At 47.9% G+C, this 16,334-nt stretch overlaps 1 protein-coding gene across 2 annotated transcripts in view; it reads left to right on the top strand.

Moving 5' to 3' along the window:
- The window catches only part of INTS1 (integrator complex subunit 1), a 536,581-nt gene that overhangs the window by 232,175 nt on the left and 288,072 nt on the right, over positions 1–16,334 (top strand). For both annotated transcript variants that reach the window (XM_086940596.1, XM_086940597.1), the window contains exons 24-26: positions 2,037–2,141; positions 2,683–2,850; positions 14,969–15,080. In XM_086940596.1, coding sequence (XP_086796722.1) covers positions 2,037–2,141; positions 2,683–2,850; positions 14,969–15,080 — 385 coding nt within the window. The remainder of the gene's footprint in view (positions 1–2,036; positions 2,142–2,682; positions 2,851–14,968; positions 15,081–16,334) is intronic.

Below are 16,334 nucleotides of genomic sequence, written 5' to 3'. Positions count from 1 at the left end.
AGTTCTTTGCTGTTGTGCGTGTTGTTGTCCAGTCGTTCCTTGAATGCGGTTTTCTTGGTGGCGCGGATGAGTTGGTGGTGTTTTCGGGTGGCGAGCTTGAGGGCAGTCATGTTGTCCGGTGTTGGGTCTCTGCGCCAGGTTCTCTCGAGGGCTCGGCAGTTCTTCTTGGCGCTCTTGAGTTCACAGTGCATAAACCTTACATTTCCATACAATGGATAAGGTAATAATGAGGACACACCCAAAAATCTTACCAAAGCCATCTCACCTTTTCACATAAGCCAGACTATCAATATCCTGGCTTTCTTCCAATCCCCCCAATTAAAAAACGAAATTAATTTGGCCCCCAGAATGAACATATTTTTTCACATGATTTTATTCCATACAATGGCGAATATTTAAATGTGTAAAAACATTCAAACATTGCAGTTATGTTCAAACATCCTGTTAAAAATGCAATCACATATTTGATTGCAAACGATTCTGTTCTGCCAGGACGTTTCTAAAGTATAAAAATATCTGCCTCGTTATTCTTTACACACTGAGTTTGAGGCCCTCCACCTTGACACCTACTCCCATCCAGGATATGAATAACAGAACATTTTTTAGTGATGGCCTGTAACAGAGCAGTTGACTGTTGCTTTCTTTTAACACTAAAAGCAAAGCACTGTTAGCATGATGCTTCTCTTGACCAGTGCCTGGCACTCCCCTTGAGATCCTCTTGTGGAAGAGGTGTGGTGCAGCGGCCGGAGTTCACGGTTCGATCCCCAGCTCCGGCGGCAGGTAAACCCAGCACCATGTGACTCTGAGCAATAGCTTGCTTAATCTTCCTGACGGCCCACAGCACCAGGACACCTCTCTGGAGGTAGCTGTGCACTTTACAAATGCTGGTATTTTATTTAATTTCATCAGTTAATCCCCCCCCCCCCCCCCCCCCCCCCCCCCAGTGGGGCTGCCCCCAAGTTTGAAGACGTCTGGCCTATGTATGTCTGTACCTAAGAACACCATTGCTTGATGGACTGTAGAGATTATTCAGCTGTGCTATATATTAGCAAGTACACCTTTGGTCGCTAAGTCAAGAGCACATTCTGCTGGGAAAAATGGGGCTCCTGTGGCCTTTTTGGCCAACACTTGAATTTAGGAAATATGCAAACCAGCCAAATGTGCCTCAGGACATATCTTCACAAAATAGTACTGCATTGACTTACAATCACGCTTAAGAGGTTGACGTGAGACAAGCTGTACTTAGAAATATTTTTGCTTCCACTCACTCTTCTTTCCACTGCCATAAGGCAGGCAATACTGCTATGTAATCTGCAAAGCATGTGAATTTAGAAGAGCGTTCATGCTGTAAAAGAAAACAGTTGTTTACCTGTAATTATGGTTTTGCAGCTTGAAGCACTTAAGATTCACATGCAACCTTCCCAGCTCCCCGTTGCAGGAGTTCAGTGGAAGGTAACAAGATGGGCATGCACATTTGTATGATTATGGTCAACATCGTACAGGGGCTCTCCTATGTTGAGTTCCACCCATAAGCTAACAAACTTTAAAGAGAACAGACACTTTGTGCAAAGCATGTGAATCTAGAAGCGTTGCAAGTTGTAAAACCAATAAATACAGGAAAGTAACTAGTTTAATGTGCAAGTTGAGTAATGGGAATAAGTCAGGCAATAGAGTTGGTCTTGTACACAGGTGCTTGGTAGCAAACTGATATAGCACGGAGATGTGGCATAGCAGCTACAGCTGCTAACTTTGGGACTGAGGAACCAGGGTCCAATCTCTGGCTCGGCACAACATCCGGTGCCTCTGAGTAAATCATTTAGTCTACCAGAGAATAAAAAAAATGCAAAACTAGTTTGGTTCTCCTGTGAAGTGATGTGGTGCGCAGTTTGCACTATATAAAACTAAATAAAAATCCAATGGTATTTAGAGCTGATGCTATTTAGTAATAGTGGCTTTTCCAAATATTAATATTTGAAAATAATTCTACCCCTTTCAGTTATGATTGCTTTTTCATTTGTTTTATGATTTCACTACAGGCCATTCACATGGAGACTGATCCTCAAACCATCAGTGCCTACCTGATCTATCTTTCGCAGCATGCTCCAATTGAAGACCAGGGTCAGCATAATGACCTCACTCTGGTGAGAAAAATATGACTTGAGCATTTTGTCCAACAACTGTTTTTTATACAAAGTATTTCAAGCATTGATTTCTGAAGAGCACCACAAGTGTCTTGATATAGTTTAATCCCTTTGTAGATCCACAGGCAGTACTAAATATTGTTGCTTCCACAAACCTATTCAATCACTGATTGGAGATTTGCAAAATTTACAAAATTATTACAGACCCTATTGATCACTGAAATTCATCAGAGCTCATGGTCTGATCTTCCCTTTCAATAATATTAATAATGAACAAGACCGTTTTTTGTTAATTGTATTTCTAACGTCCTTGGAAAACCCTGTAAACTCGATTCTGTTATGGATACAGTGTACTAGAAAAAGCATATTGTCTTTAAATTGTTCTGTGTTGTGCTCATTCCAGCTGCTAGATGAAGCCCATTCTTTCCACTCACACAAACACGAGCAGACACACATGACCCACATACAAACTTGATATCTTAAAGGATGGCAGAGCATATCTACCTTATTACTAGAGCCTGTATTTGTTCCCTCACTTCAGGATGTGGCCAGATTAATAGTGGAACGATCAACTATCATGAATCACCTCTTCTCCAAGTTAACCTACTGTCCCGAATCTGATGCTGTGCTGGCCGCCCTATTGTCCATCTTCTCAAGATATGTGAGACGTATGCGCAAGAGTAAGGAGGGTGATGACGTTTACAGCTGGGTAGGTATGACTGCTCTCGCATCCTTGAATCCTGGTTTGTTTCTTGTTTTTTATTTTAAAAAGATGTCTGTAGGGTTCTTCTCTATGAAATGTGTTTGGCACAATTCACTCTAATTGGGTTTCATTAGTAGTTGAGAAAAGAGCTGTGTTGGTGTTCAACTAACTCCTAATGATGCACAACAAAAAGCTTTTTACATCTTCGATCTAATGGTTAATGAAAAGATTTTCCAAGCCAACTCCACTCTGATTAACCTAGCACTAGTGGGCATGGTATAGTCATGAATATCTTTGTGAAGACTATTTTCTTTAAGGGGACAAAGTCTGTTTTCGGTCCTCACTGTATAAAAAATATAGTAATGCTAAGAAGCAGGAATTCTCACTTGGATCTGTTAACAAAAGATTTTTTTTAACTTCAATCATGTGTTTTTGCGATTAGCTTCATTTTCTACAAAACACTACTTTTCCAGGTATTGCTTGGATATTTAAGTAGTTCCTCACTGGAAAACAATAAACAACTGTAAGGGGTGGTGACTCCCATCTACTTATACCACAGTCTTGTGGTGTTTGTTAGAATTCCCTTGTGCAGTGTGACTTTAACATAGATTCACAAATTGTACATCATTCCTTTATCTAGCAGTTCCCCTGTGGATTAGAGTTTTGTATTGTTTTGAAACTTAATCAATTTAAGTGTCAACTCCAGGTGAGGTCTGAATTACTGAATATACTGCTGATTTGTGTAGGTGGTGTTTGTGTTTGGTCTGCTGCAATTACCAAGAGTGAACCTAAATAGAAAAGTAGTGGAGACGTCTCTTGGCTAGATGCACCTGAATATAGTAAGAAGGCCATTTCTTGATCAGTTTCCGAACTGATCAAGCGGTTACAACCTCAGCACCATTAACAAACATTGAATCTTTTGTACTTCATCTTGATCAACCCTAATTCCTGATTTGAATGCAATCTTCTGGAAGGTTCAAATACCATATTGGAATACCTCATAAGATAGATATTACTTTGAGGGTGGTTAGGTTAACCTAGAGAATAATCTGTCTGTTGCTGCAAAGAAAGTCAGGCCTGCAGGAAGTCAGATGGGAGATTACTGTAATAGATGCAGGTGCCATACTTGATTTGCCTTCTTGATTTTCCTCACACTTATAGATTATTGTTGTCCCTGAATTACATAATTTCTTCAATGTGAGTCTGGTCTGCGGCATCGGATATATGGATTACAAGAATTGCTTCCACCAGTATTTCCAAAGAGCATAGCCCAGGAAAGTTGAATATTGGTGCCTGGACTTGGTAATGGTGCCATTTTGTGTTAATCCTACTATGCAAATGGATCTGCCAACAATTCTTTCCAAGCTTCAGAAAGCTGGTGAGTGACCGCTGCTAGAAGCTTCCACTCACAATATCCTGTGAAGTGCCTGTTTGCACTTTTTCAGTGAAGCTCCCCCTGCTGAGCGCTATGCCTCCCTTGACACACCATCAACACTGTTTCACCATGTTTCTTGATGTGAAACATGCTGGTTGTCCTCCTGGATCCAATGGCATTTTGACATAATGTTGTATTTTAAATATCTGAAAGAGACACGTTAGTGATAGATTCCTTACCTTAGAATATCCCCAGGCGTCAGACTGGATCCGGAAATTTTTGCGTAGCAATACCCCTGCGCGCTGGTAGGCGTCGTCTGCGGCTCCGCGTCCGTCGTCGGCGTCGTGAGCGCCGGGATGACGTCATCGGAGTATATAGACGGCGCCCATGCGCGCTGACGTCAGTTCTTCTTTTTTCCGCGCCAGCTAGCGCAGATCCGGAAGAAGCTCTACCCCCAGTCACTTTTTGACTGAAAACTTTTTTGATCTTTTTGATCCTCTAGTTAGTCGATTCTCGACTATCGGTGCCAGGGATGCCCGGGTTCAAGCCTTGCTCGAAGTGCGGCCGACTCATGTCGGTCACGGACCCCCATCGCCGGTGCCTGAAGTGCTTAGGCCTCGACCACGACGATCGAACCTGCTCCGACTGCCGGGCCCTGGCGTCGAAGGCTAGGCGGGAGCGGTCCCGCAAGCGTCTCGAGCTGAGGCAGTCGGCCCCGCGCCGCTCCAGGTCCCGGTCCCGGTCCCACGGGAGGTCGAGGGACAGGTCGCGAGGTCGGAGTCATCGACGTTCCGGGAGTGGACACCGATCGTCTGGTTCCAAGTCCTCAGGTAAGAGGCATGAGAGGTCGGAGCGACACCATCGGTCCTCCGACCCGCCCCGTCGCTCGCACGATGCGACCGGGGATTCGGGCGACACCGCCCACGCGGCTCCGCGGGAGTCGCAAGCGTCGCCGCCTGCCCCATACCTTCGGGTCCCTGGGCACGGCGCGTCGCAGGAGGAGGTCGAGAGGTACCTCATGGCCATGAGGGCCCTCCCTCCTCAGTCGGTTCCCGTGGCGCCTTCGGGCCGATCGGCTCCGTCTGGAGGTCCTTCCGGGTCGGGCGCTTCGGCCCCGACGACGTCGGGTGCTTCGGCCCCGGCGCCGCTGGCGACTTCGGTCCCGGCGCCGCGCGACCTCGCTGGATCCGGCTCCGGGTCCGGGACCTCGCCGGTCGACCTTACGACCTCGCCGGCGACGTCCCTTCAGGTGTCGTCCCCGGCAGCCGAAGTGGTTGCCGACCCCAATGCTTCCTACGGTCCTACTCAGGTGTCGGAGGGGCGCCGCTGGGCGCCGATTCCGTCGGCCTTCGGAGAGTTCTATCTCCACGAGGAGGCCCTGGCTGTTAATCCTGGTCTCCAGGAGCCGGGTGACAAGGAGCAATGGGAGGGGTCTGAGGACCCTCTGGCACGTGATTGCCAGTCTCATCAGGACTGGACATATGAGCTTGGGGAGGCCAGTGGTATTGACACCTCGCCAGACACTGGATTTACGTCGCCCCCGACTGTGGCTTCGGAGGCGGGTTCTGCTTACAGTGTAGTGTTGACGAAGGCAGCTAAGGCCCTAAACCTTGAGCTCCCCGTCGCGGCCGTGAGGACTAATCTCCTCACTGAGGTCCTCAAACAGCAGTCCGGCTCCGCGGAGCCCCTTCTGCCGTTCAATGAGGCCTTGTGTGACGTTCTGCTGGGCACTTGGTCCAAGCCCGCCACAGGTCCCCCTGTGGATAGGAACGTGGCCAGACGCTACCGCCCGGCACCGGGCGACCCTTGCTTTTTGTCCACCCACCCCACCCCCGAGAGCCTGGTCATCCAGGCCTCCAACTCCCAGACCGCATTCCCGTCGGCCCCGCCCGACAGGGAATCCAAGAGATATGAGCAGTTCGGGAAGAAGGTCTTCTCGTCTGTGAGCCTAGGGCTCCGGTCAGTGAACACCAACTGTCTCTTGGGCCGCTACACCCACACTCTGTGGGACACGGTTGCGGAGGTGCTGCCACAATGCCCTGAGGAGGTCAGGGCTAAACTCAGCCAAACCCTTGCGGACGGCCGAGATGCGGCACGCTTTTCTATCCGGTGTGGGCTGGATACCACGGACTCACTGGGCAGGGCGATGGCAACGACGGTGGCGGTTCGACGCCACGCCTGGTTGAGGTCCGCCAATTTCTCGGCCGATGTCCAGGCCACTCTCCTGGACATGCCGTTTGATGGCCGTCGCCTCTTCGGCGACAAGGCAGACCATGCGCTGGAACGTTTTAAGGACTCCAGGGCCACGGCCAAGTCCTTGGGCCTTACGGCCCCACGCCAGCAATCGGGTGCCTTTCGCTCCTTTCGTGGCCACGGAAGGGGCGCCCCACCACGGACCGTCAGCCACGCGCCGCAGAATGTTCAGCAACGCGGTGGCGGCCGTGGGAACCGCCGTGGCGGTGGTCGGGGCCAGCGGCGAGGCCAGTCCACACCTCCCTCAGCAGCCCCCGCCTCAAAACCTTCCTAGTCCGAGTTTTCAGGCCCATGTGACGCCTGTGGGAGGCAGGGTTCGCCATCACCTCTCCCACTGGCATACAGTCACTTCGGACAGGTGGGTGCTGCGAATTGTCCGAAGGGGTTTCTCCCTCCCCTTCGAGTCTTCCCCTCCATCCATGCCACCTCAATACCACCGTGTGTCGGGGGATCACTTGCGACTTCTGCAAGAGGAGGTTTCGGCCCTCTTGGCCAAGAGGGCCATCGAGCGCGTTCCTGGGCCAGAAGTAGGACGTGGTTGTTACTCCCACTACTTTCTGGTACCCAAGAAGGGCAAAGGGGGCCTACGCCCTATCTTGGATCTGCGGAACGTCAACGGCTTCCTCCGGACGGAGAAGTTCAAGATGCTCACTTTGGCTCAGGTCCTGGCTGCCCTGGACCCAGGAGACTGGATGGTAGCGTTGGACTTGCAGGACGCCTATTTCCACATCCCCGTCCTGCCGGCCCACCGGCGTTAACTGCGGTTCACGGTAGGCCTGGAGCACTTTCAGTTTACCGTGCTCCCCTTCGGCCTTACCAGCGCCCCACGGGTGTTCACGAAGGTGATGGCGGTGGTCGCAGCCCATCTGCGCAGGCAAGGGGTGTCAGTCTTCCCCTACCTCGACGACTGGTTGTTGAAGGCGGGCTCGCCCCAGACAGTCGTCACCCACCTCCAGACTACGGCCGACCTCCTGCACTTGCTGGGGTTTTCCATCAATGTGCCGAAGTCGCACCTGTGTCCCTCTCAGAAGCTCCTTTTCATCGGAGCGGTTCTCGACTCGGCGCAGTTTCGGGTTTACCCACCCAAGCAGCGGGTTCGGGATATTCAGGCTCTGATTCCTGTCTTCGGGCCGTTATCCCGGGTCTCGGTCAGGTTGACGCTGCGGCTTCTGGGACTGATGGCCTCCTGCATCCTTCTGGTGCGTCACGCCAGGTGGCGGATGCGGGCTCTGCAGTGGGACCTGAAGTTTCAGTGGGCCCAGCATCAGGGCAACCTGTCCGATCATGTCCTGATCTCGGAGGGCACTGCGAAGCAACTGCAGTGGTGGCTCACGGACCGCGACTGGGTCAGTGGCAGACCCCTCTCTCTACCCCAGCCGGAGCACGTAGTTGTGACGGACGCGTCCCTCCAGGGCTGGGGAGGCCACATGGGAGAGGCGGAGATCAGAGGCCTCTGGTCTCCGGCGGAGTCCCGGCTCCACATCAACCTTCTGGAGCTGCGGGCGATTCGTCTTGCACTGAAGGCATTCCTCCCCTCTGTCCGGGGGAGCGTGGTGCAAGTGTTCACCGACAACACCACCGCCATGTGGTACTGCAACAAACAGGGCGGTGTGGGGTCGTGGACCCTTTGCCAGGAGGCTCTGCGCCTCTGGCAGTGGCTGGAACATCAGGGCGTGACTCTGGTGGTTCAACACCTGGCAGGTTCTCTGAATGCCAGGGCGGACGAACTCAGCCGCCGGTGCATGATGGATCACGAATGGCGTCTGAACTCGGACGTGGCGCAAGGTCTCTTTCGACAGTGGGGAGAGCCTTGGTTAGATCTATTCGCCACAGAAGAGAACGCGCAATGTCAGCAGTTCTGCGCGTTGGAGTTTCCAAGGCGGCACTCGCTCGGAGACGCTTTTCGTCGCGAGTGGAGCTGCGGCCTGTTGTACGCCTTTCCGCCTATACCACTTCTGCCCAGAGTGCTGAAGAAGATCAGGCGCGACCGGGCCCAGGTCGTCCTTGTGGCTCCGGACTGGGCACGAAGATACTGGTATCCCGAGCTACTCAGCATGTCAGTCGATCCCCCGATTCGTCTGCCTCTTCGGGAGGACCTTCTGTCGCAGCAGCAGGGGACGGTCCTGCACCCGAACCTGTCCAGTCTCCACCTACAAGCTTGGAGATTGAGCGGCGGCAGTTGAGGCCATTTGACTTGCCTCCCGAAGTCTGTGACATCATTCTGGCAGCCAGGCGTCCCTCCACGAAGTCGGTATACGCCTGCCGGTGGAATAGATTTGTGGCATGGTGCGCAGCAAAGGCTGTGGATCCCCTCTCTGCACCCCTTTCGGAAGTGCTGCTCTTTCTTCTTTCCCTTGCCCAGCAGGGCTCTGCTCTGGGCACTCTTAAAGGGTACCTTTCTGCTCTTTCAGCCTTCTTGAGGCTACCAGATCAGCCTTCCTTGTTCAAGTCCCCTATAGTGAGTAGATTTCTGAAGGGCATCACGCACATGTTCCCTCCTGTTCCCTTCGTGATGCCCCAGTGGGACTTGAATCTTGTTCTCACCTATCTGATGTGTGCTCCCTTTGAGCCACTTCATAACTGTCCTCTTCGTCTCCTTACTCTGAAGACGGCCTTCCTGGTTGCCATCACCTCTGCCAGGAGGGTGAGTGAGCTCCAGGCTCTTTCTTCTTCTCCACCTTTTCTGTCTGTTCATCCTGATAAGGTGGTGTTGCGTACACGGCCTTCCTTTCTGCCCAAGGTCGTCACGGCCTTCCACATCGGGCAGTCCATCACCTTGCCCACCTTCTTTCCGCCTCCGCATCCCTCGAAAGAGGAGGAGAGGCTCCACCGTCTGGATCCAAAACGTGCGCTCTCCTACTACCTAGACCGCACTCGCCAATTCCGGGTGGATGACCAACTCTTCGTTGGTTACGTGGGCGCGAAGAAGGGAAAGGCTGTACACAAGAGGACCATCTCCAGGTGGATCATCTTGTGCATCCAAGCATGCTACTCCATGGCGAGGAAGGAGCCCCCGGCTGGATTGCGGGCTCACTCCACTCGGGCCACGGCAACGACAACTGCCCTGGGCCGCGGTGTCCCCCTGCAGGACATCTGTCAGGCAGCCACGTGGGCCTCGCTGCACACGTTCGCGAGACACTACTGCCTGGACAGTCAAGTCCGGAGGGATGGCTTCTTTGGCCGTTCCGTCCTCCAGGACTTTCTGGTGTGATATTGGTTCGCAGACCCACCACCGGGGTTGGTATTGCTGGGGTATCTATTCTAAGGTAAGGAATCTATCACTAACGTGTCTCTTTCAGATGCACAAGTTACTACTTGTGTAACGATATATCTGTAAGAGACATTAGTTAGTGATAGATTCCTTACCGCCCTCCCATCCTCCCCGTTCTGCGGACCGATATTTAGGGTTAAGGTCATCCCCTTTCAGGGCCCTAGTTTCATGGCACCAGTGTTAGTTCTATCATGGCTCTGCGTATCTGGCGCGGAAAAGCTGTGTTATCAGAACTGACGTCAGCGCGCATGGGCGCCGTCTATATACTCCGATGACGTCATCCCGGCGCTCACGACGCCGACGACGGACGCGGAGCCGCAGACGACGCCTACCAGCGCGCAGGGGTATTGCTACGCAAAAATTTCCGGATCCAGTCTGACGCCTGGGGATATTCTAAGGTAAGGAATCTATCACTAACTAATGTCTCTTACAGATATATCGTTACACAAGTAGTAACTTGTGCATTATGCTAGACAGATATCATAACTAAAATATTTATTACCACAAAATTGTGAGATTAAGTATACGTAGGTATAGCTTTAGTTCTTCCAGAATCGAATCCACAAATTGGGGCCCTCAATCAATATGGACGGCACCCAGTTCAATGAAAACAAATTCTGAAATCCAGAGGGAATACCCTAGTGAAGTAAGTCATTGGTGTCAATGTATTTGTTTTTTGTTTGCTTTCCCAAACTTCTTTTGTGCCACACTGAAAACACAAAATGTAAGAAATTATAAAGCTATACATATTTTTGTGGGAGGAGTGATGTAAGACATTAAGTTGTGCGCATTCACTATGATACGATCTTTCAGTCACTGATGTTTCGGATCCAGTGTAGCTAATTGTTCACTTATATTTTTGTTACGTATGGCTCTCATAGAGAGCCTCTATCATTTATTTCAGTTTCTGAAATAAGTCCTTGCTATGACATCACAACAGTTGATCAAAAAAACTGGTTATCAACTGTTGTGACATCGTAAGAGGGAGAGGATGCCTATGATGAAGCATGACACGATAATGTGTGTGAGGCATCCTCTTCCACTAAGAATGGCCTCCTTGTTTTGAGGGGTCCAACGTGACCTGTACCAGGTAGCTTCTGATCCCAATCTTGGGCTCCTACTCTGTGTGCTTGTTAGGCAACCCACTTCCTTTGCGGTTAATGTGACATCATAAAATGCCTTCCATGGCGTGTGTCGGGGATCTCTGAGATCCTGTTAGCGCAGTTCTGCTTGTCTGCTTTGATTGACAGCAGAAAGCACAGCTGCAGGAAGGGAAAGGAAGGCACATTGTGAAAGAGGGTCTTCGTCGCTATAGTATTGTTTTCTTCTTAACTCTTGTCTATTTATAATTTTTAGTAGCAGTAGCGCTGCTACTGATGGGAGTGGTGGGGAGGGGCTGAGGTGGATGGGGTGCGAGACGGAATGAAATAGCAACAAAAAAAACACTTACCAGGGCTGGCCGCTACCTCTTCTCCGTCCTCTTGTTCCTGTCTTCGCCAGCTGCAGGAAGGAGAAGGAAGCACCCGGGCTCCCCTTAGCCCATCCCAAAGCTGCAATGCAGCGTAGTGATTTTTCTGAGCGCTGAACCACAGCGCTCAAACTGGGCTGGGATGCTTTGCATGGTCCTCCTCAGGCTGTGTAAAGCAAGCCTGGTGGGGAAGATGCAAAGTGCGCAGGACTGTTTGGCTGGCCCGAGAAGACCGGCCCACCAGTTATATGTACTTAAGAAGTGTAAACCACTCTCCCAGAGCCAGTGTCTTCAGTAGGAAAAATAGAATGAATAATAACGATAATGATAACAGGGGTGTGAAATTTAACTCCTTGCATGTGCGGCAAATTTTCACGCTGTGCGGGTCATTTACATAGTGGGCGGGATTCTGACACAATTATGGCAGCTATTTCATTATATGAGAGCTTTGATATAGCCTCTCTGATTATGCCAGGGATCATACCATAGTGTCTGAATACTTTCAATCCCCCTATGTTGCCAAGTTTCCACAGATCTACAAACTGGGGCTGAAGGTAGTGGTAAGCAATACTTCCAGGGTTAGAATGGCCTTTTGAGTCTGTGCAAACCTACTAACTTGTATGCTTTAAGGGTTTTCTACAACTCCTCTAATCTGTTACCACTTATTTTAACTACTGTGGAATGTGTGTGCTTTTTCAGACCAAAAACAACTTTTCGTAATGTTTGTTATAATGATGAGGGATCGGCAGCTCCCACCCAAGGTTTTACAAAAACTATGCCAAAACCTGTCACACATTGACAAAACTAAAAAGCTGACCACCAATTTCAGACCTACTGGCTTTGCCAATGCTTTTTTATTGTTGTTTCCCATAATCTTATTGAAATTGGTTACACTGATGTTGCATTACAAATGTTTTGGGGAAATTATGATGCAAAGAATTGGTACCTAAAATGTTACAGTGGTTTAGCTAATTTTGTTCCTGCTTTCATTTTTTAATGAACTTTTTATTTTCAAAGCAAAGAATCATGAATCTTGCTTTCAAGCTTCTGCAAATATTTGCATCAAACCAGAGAGTATTTTGGGGGCATTATACGTAGCCTCATATTGCTAAACTTTGAAAACGTGTGTACACATTTTTATACAGGAACAACTGTAAGTAGTGCAGTCAGAGCTTACAAGATTTACTTAGAGCACTCACCCTAATAATAAAGGCTTTCAATTAATGAACCATAAATACAAGTTTGAACAGCATTAACATATGGACAAAAATATTACTTTAACTGCAGACAGTGCCCTTCCCTGATCCATAATGTGGTACTGCAAACTCGCAGCCAAAGGGTTTGTGCTGCAGGGGGTTGGGCCTACTTGTCCCAAGGACAAAATACACATGAAAACGTATTGCCCTTGACCCCAAACAATATGTCCTGGGCATCGAGCTATAGGAATTCCACATCCCTCCACTGTACCTCCCAATGCTTGTAGCTAGAGTTTGGTCTGTTTAACAGCTGCAAAATGCAGTGTCCTCACTGGCTTGTGACATTGCGTAGAAGCTGTCTTTTGTGGTTCTTCTGTATAGCGGTAGGCTGTGTCCTTGTGCGTCTAGTGTGACATACTTCATATGATGAGTATTGTAGTTAATTCTGATTCTGGTGCGCAGGCAGGACTTTGTAATTACAGTGTGTTTGACATGTTACAAATCACTATGTGTACACAGCTCTTTTTATATATAAATCCCGGTGCACAGGAATTGCTTTTACATTTATATTGTATGACACAGCTTTCGAGCCGCATCACATGGACTACCCCTTGGGCCGATTACGAAGTTGACACACCGGGTGACACAGGCCTTGACCATTATTTCGTTGGGGCATCTTCCGTCAATGGTACCATAGTCTACTACAAGGCCATTCTTAAAGCAGCCATTTTCCACACGGTGGACTTGCAAGTCCACTAAGAGAAAGCCCATGTTGTCATTGATACATTGTCAAAGTCAGAGCTGAAGGGACAATTTTTGTAAATAATAAAGAGTATGCCCATGTCCGCCCCAGAGGCACCCAGGGAACCCGTTAAGGCAAGGGTAGGAACAACAAGGGTAGAGAAGAAGTATAAACCTTCCCACAATGTGTACAACAGGAACCTTGTCCTGCTCGACTCCCTGATGATGCACACCTCCCACAAGTGGGCTTAAACGACACGGGACGCCCTTCTGCCTGATATGGAGAGCAAAACGCTGGCCACAGCTGGTAAGAGGGTAGCTGTAGGGGCGGTTACCATCTGCTGCAGAGCAAATTTCGTGGGACCCCTCTCCCAGTATGAAAGGGCCCTATGGGAAGAAATGCAGAAGATGGCCAAATAACTCCCAAAAGTATTCAGAAAGATGAGGGAAGAGCTGAAGTCCAAGGGCAAGACCATCTCCAACACCACAATTCGTTGTGCTCTAGATGCTGCGGACATAGCCTCTGGGAGGAGGTGGGTGTTTACCACCTTCCTCCTTATTAGACACCATGCCTGGTTCCGAGTTTTAGGTTTTAAGCCAGAGGTCCACCATCATCTCCTCAACTTGCCCTTTAGTGAGAACCATCTATTGGAAGCCCTAGTTGATGAAATGAGGATAAAGATGGAGACACATATCGCCAAACTCAAAGGATTCCCCGTAAAATCTTGGTGTCCAAAGTAAATTTAAAATTGGACTGAAAATAAAACCGCTTGTCAACCTTCATACAAACAGGCAGTCGTTTTACCACTACGTGCCAATGCCCGAGGGCCAGAGTGTGTTCCGTTTAACAGCTGCAAAGTACGGTGTCATACTTGTTCATGTGGAATCTGGCATTGAAGCAGTCTTTCATCGTTCTTCAGTATAGCGGTAAATTGTGTCATCTTATGTCTAATGTGACAATGTCATATGAGGATTGCTGTTTCCATCATTCTGATCCCAGTGCACAGGGAGCTCCTTGTATTTACAGTGCGTTGGACAACTTACAAATCACAGTTTAGTCACTTAGGTGGTGGTATAGTTTCTATTCTAGGTGCAAATGCAATGCTTTTATATTTACAGCTTAATTGATGTGTTCAAATTCACTTCCTGCCCATGAGTGAATTATATTTTGAAGTCCTGAGATTTCATTAAGCCCATTGATCACATTGTTAAACCGCAAAATGAGACTTACATTGTGGTGAGCCACCTTCAGAGTTGGTTATCAGATCGGTCCATTTCTGAGTTACTGACTGTTAAAAGCTCCTTTAGGAGAAGCATCTGCAAATATTAATGCAAATTACCACAAGTATTTGTTATTGGTAGAGTTTGCCAGTGGCAAATAATTTTATTTCTACACCAGGTGCAAAAAAGCCTCCCATGCCAAATATTTCTAGCGGATGCCTTTGTGGTAGAATAAGCCACAAAACTTATTTTACCCTTGGTACACTAGTCTCACTTTCGTTGTAATGTTGGTTTTTCTATTTGCCAAGATATTTGTTTTCAGGGTCTTGTTTGCACCTTTCTTTTAGGTATTTATCTTATTTCTATCTAGTGTTGTTGAAGCTCAGTTCCATTTTTTGAGCCCTAGTGCTTGATTTTCTCTGTTAAGAGGTGAATAGTTACACAATTTATATGTATATTTAGCTTCCTATGCTAATCAGCTAGGTTTCTGATCTACATGAATAGATTTGCTAGCATGGAGCATTTACAGGAAAAATAAACATTTCTCATAGTTATGATATTTTTGCTTCATATCTTGTTTGTTCTCATATTGTTTGCAGTCAGAGTCTCAAGATCAGGTGTTCCTTCGCTGGACCAGTGGGGAAGCAGCCACCATGCACATCCTAGTTGTACATGCTATGGTCATTCTGCTTACACTTGGACCTCCTCAAGGTAAGTAGTACTTTTAGATTGGATAACATGAAGGCATAATTTTCTGGAAAACAATTGACAAGCCCATTCCAATGTGTGTTTAATGCAGTATCCATAAGTTGTGAAAAATCAAGTAAATTAAATTGTTTATTTGGTTGTGTCTTTAAAAACATGCAAGTGTCAAGCTATGCCTTACCTTAAGTACACCAGTGGGTTAACTCGTAAGACTTTTAAATAAACTGGTACCGTGAATGATTGTTGGAAGAAGGTGGCGTGGTTACAATTTTTAATGTTCTAAAATAGGCCTTAATAAATTGAGCATCTTTGCACATTTGGTGTAATTTCAAAATGAATAGCCAAAGTCATTTCCAGTACCAGGAATATTTAACTTCTTATACAGCGCTTAATTCATTAATGTCAAATAAACGAAAAATGTGTAAGGATGTTACCACCATAGAAGGAGGAGCCAAGATGGCCAGCTCTGGTCAAAGTAGAGGTAGTTGGTATAGTCCAGTCTGAATCCAACGATCTCAGAAATGGCCCATCTTTTGTCAACTTTATTATGAACAAGTATGATTGTCTTAAGTAATTTCAAGCAATAAAAGCACTTTGACAGTAACGTTGACACCTAATTAAACATGTACAAATCTATAATTGTTTTTGTTCTCGGGTTTTTTAAAAGTTCCACTGGGGATGGGAAAGGACCTAATTCAACTCACCAATGATTATCAAGATATATATGTCTTCTCTCCCCTTAACCACTAACAATTTGGGCTTCCCTGGTGTGAGCTTGTGACATTTACTACCCACATATTCTCAGAGGCATCTCATGCATGGCTAGAGTTATACATCAGGTGCTGGGTCACCACTCAGCCATACTAGCAACCAGGTGTTGTTGGCATGCATGTTGAAGTCGACTTATTTAGAATGGGTGAGTTTGGGCAGTGACTGCACATAAAGATTAAACATATGTGATGATAGAGCCATGCGCTGAGGAACCCCTTTGCTAAATGAAGTGGTAAATGGACAAAACCAAACTGATAGCTTCACTCCAACTTAAAAGACATGAACCTAGACAAGTATGCATTAGCAGTCCCTGCTGAATTTACTGACCCAGTAGAGTATACTGGTTGGTGGTATCAAAAGCCATGAAAGATGCAGGATTATCGTCGGCATGGTGAACTGCTGCTTGAGTATTGTTAAAAGCCAGCATATGAACAATTAACCGTTGACTTCATGATTTACCAGCAGTGTAGGAGAGGTATAGTGGGAAAT

The sequence above is a fragment of the Lissotriton vulgaris genome, chromosome 10, assembly GCF_964263255.1.
Source record: "Lissotriton vulgaris chromosome 10, aLisVul1.2, whole genome shotgun sequence".
Taxonomy (NCBI): Eukaryota; Metazoa; Chordata; class Amphibia; order Caudata; family Salamandridae; genus Lissotriton; species Lissotriton vulgaris.
Note: the sequence above shows the minus strand (reverse complement) of the source record. Positions and strands in the feature narration are given on the sequence as shown.